We start from the raw sequence: 3,207 nt of genomic DNA on the forward strand, positions 1-3,207 counted from the left end.
TTTTTTTTTTTTTTTTAATGTCCCAAAGCAGTTCTACTATATAACTAGGGCTAAGAACTGCTGCTCTAGCCTGGTGATTCTCAAACCACCAGGCACTCAAACCAGCACCCTTAGCATCATCAGAACTTGTTAGAAATACAAATTCTTACCCTCCCCTCTAGCAACTGAATCAGAGGCTCTGGGAGTGGATCCCAGAGGTCTGGGTTTTAACAAGCCCTCCTGGTGATTCTGATGAATCTTGGAGTTTGCAAACTCTTATACCATAATCATCCCTAACAGGTGGATTGAGATTTCAAGGAAAAATTCTGCCTCTACCATGAGCCCAGCCTGACAAAGGGTTTGGAGTGTCCAGCATCAGCAGGTGGAAGTCCTGCTGCTTCCCCTCACTGAAACTGTCACTTTACTGCTGCTTGGACCCTTGCAGTAGCTTTCTCACTGTCACCACCACCAAACTCCTTTTGCTATCTGTTCTGCACACTACGACACAACTGCCTTCCTCAATGCAGATCTGAGATCCCTGTCTCCTGGCTTCCAGCCCTTTCCATCTGCAGCCCTCAGCCCTAGATAGAATAAGCAGGCTTAGGGTAATAATGTCCATCTCATTCCACCACCTTTTTTACCCCCTGACCCCTTCCTTCGCCTGCCACCCCTTTGCCCTATCTAGAGTTCATCTAATCCTCCCATGCTCATCATTACCCTAAGTACATCTATGAAGACACAAATGATGTCTAATACTTTGTATACAACCAGAGATATGAAAAAATGTGCTCTATATGTGCAATATGAATTGTAATGCATTCTGCTGTCATATACGACAAATTAGAATTAAAAAGAAAAGAATAAGCAGGCTTAGGGTATGCCTTGAGACACAGTGACAAACTGGTCACAGGCCAGGTAGCTGATAACAGTTGAATAAGGCAAGGGGAGGTCTTGTGGCCTATGGCAATTGGAGTGTTTGTGTGTCCAGTTAAGGGCACGAAAATTCCAAGTTAGTTAAAACAATGTCCTGGGCAAATAATACATGGCTGTGGGTTATAAAGGTAATCAGTTTGGGAGTAGGTGTAAGAGGTGGATTTTTTTGTTTTTCTAATTAGAACAAATTTTTAAAAAGAGGTGGGTTTTTAAAATCAATTTAAAAATATGTCATGCTTAGATTCCTTGATCAGAGGAAGCTGTTGGTGTAGTTGCGCCTCTTGTTCTCTTCATGTACTTGGGATGAATTGGTAGCTGTGTCCAAACAAGTTCCTAGTATCTATTGTGTGCTGGGGAGGGGGAATCCAGGAGGGACAATTGCCTCCCACAAGGAGCTTAAAGTCTAAAGGAGACCAAACACAAGTGGGGAGTGCCTTACAGTGGAATCACACTGTTTCCCAGTTTCCATGAGGCAGGACTTTGAGGCAGCGTGTGGCTCTTATAGCTGATGGTTATGATAAGTCCAGAAGCAAACCTTGCAGATTCAAAGCAGCCTAACTCTTCAGCCTTGACCTTGGCCTTTCTAGGCTAAACGAAACAGGTAATACACAAATTTTAATGAGCATTTTCTGTATTCTGGGTATTCTATGAAGTTTTTCAAAGCCATTATCTCACTGGATCCTAGAAGAAGGTCCAATGAAGCAGATATATTCCTCCTGCTTTGGAGCTGAGAAAACAGAAGCACAGGCAGGTGAAGGAGCTTGCCCAAGGTCACAAGGTCCAATTTCTGGAATTGGAACAGGCCTGAAGGACCTTGCATTCTGGACCATTACCCTGAACTTCTCAGAGAGGGCTGTAATTTATGACATCTTGCATAAGGCACTGCAGCACTGACCTGCAGTGAACCCAAGTAGATTTAGTTTGCTCAGATCCTTGGCAACCTGAGTGTAATATCAATGGTTCAATGGTTCTCCAATCCCAGCCTCTTTGTAGCTCCGTCTTCCCTTTTTCCCATATTATTGACTCAGAATCTGATTTGCATTTGCAGAGGAAACAGCGAGTGGAGAACCTGGCAGAAACTTTAATGATGCCAAGAGGGACACATTGAATGGAAATGTGTTGAACTAACTCATGAAGAGCTGAAGCCAGCTGTCAGCAGGCTTAATGAAAGGTTAACAGGAATTCAGCAATGGGCGGCTGGGGAGACTCTTTGTCTCTCTAAAGAAAACAGAAAGTTGAGAAGTGGGCTCCCTGGATGGAGGCAGGAGCAGAAGGAGGAAGCCACTGGAAACCACAAGTCTGACTCTAGAAATAGAGTTTCATTTAGATTTGTAAACATGTTACAGTCTTAAAAAAAAAAAAGAAAAAAAAAAGGAGGTACTGTGAGTTCTCAGTGTCTGAGCATCGAAGGACAGTGGGGAGAAGTGTTCAGGAATAAGATTAATGCTACTGCTATTTTGAAAAAGTGGGGGGGGGGCGGTGCCTAAATGGCTGCTCACAGAACAGAAGGTGGCTTCACTGTGCCTGACCTGAAAAGATGGTGTCCTGCAGTCATGTGCATGACCCAGGTTGCACATGGAGCAGCAGGGGTGGGGAACAGGAAAGATCTTCATGCATCCTTCAATTCAACCCCTATTTTTCAGATGAAGAAACTGAGGCCAGGCTTCAGGCCACACAGCAAACCAGAGCTCCAATAGGGACCTACTCTGTGTTCTCCAGGCTTACCTCAGTGGCTGTCATCAACTTGATACTTGGATTTTTCAAAGTTCAACTGCATCTGCCTGGTTATTGCCCTCCTAAGAGTGACAGCTGCTGATCCATGAGTTTCTCATGGAATCTCAGCATTCCACAACCACAACTGCCAAGCCATCTTTCCCAGCTTACTGCTGACCTGTAGTGCATTGCTGCTCCCCCAAAAGAGGAAATGGAATGCAGAAGAGGGGAGCTTGGCTGCTCCCTTGCTCCCGACTACCATGACACATTTGTCCTAGTTTGCCTGGGACTTTGCCACTTTTAAAACACAAAGTTCCACATGTTGAAAACACAGTCCCTCACCCCTACTCCCAGGCAAACTGTGATGGTTGATCAATCTAATCCATAGGGGGGGGGGGGGGGGGGGGGGGGGGGGGGGCTAGAGATCAAAGGCAACCCTGCACATGACATTGGGGTAGTAACCAATTTTCCTGTGACTCTGAGTTGTAACCAATTTTCCTGTGACTCTGAGTTGTTAAAATAGAATTTAGCTTGCTCAGCTCTGGTGTTAAAATAGAATACTACCAGATCTAGATTCTAGAC

The 3,207-nt window shown here is 44.9% G+C and overlaps 1 protein-coding gene across 1 annotated transcript in view; it reads left to right on the top strand.

Annotated features, from left to right (window-relative positions):
• The window catches only part of Timd4 (T cell immunoglobulin and mucin domain containing 4), a 38,833-nt gene extending 36,648 nt beyond the window's left edge, over positions 1-2,185 (top strand). Inside the window, exon 9 of the mRNA XM_048782773.1 lies at positions 1,961-2,185. Coding sequence (XP_048638730.1) covers positions 1,961-1,997 — 37 coding nt within the window. The 3' untranslated portion in view covers positions 1,998-2,185. The remainder of the gene's footprint in view (positions 1-1,960) is intronic.
• Positions 2,186-3,207: the final 1,022 nt, after the last annotated feature.

The sequence above is a fragment of the Marmota marmota genome, unplaced genomic scaffold (genome assembly GCF_001458135.2).
Source record: "Marmota marmota marmota unplaced genomic scaffold, marMar, whole genome shotgun sequence".
Lineage (NCBI taxonomy): Eukaryota > Metazoa > Chordata > Mammalia > Rodentia > Sciuridae > Marmota > Marmota marmota.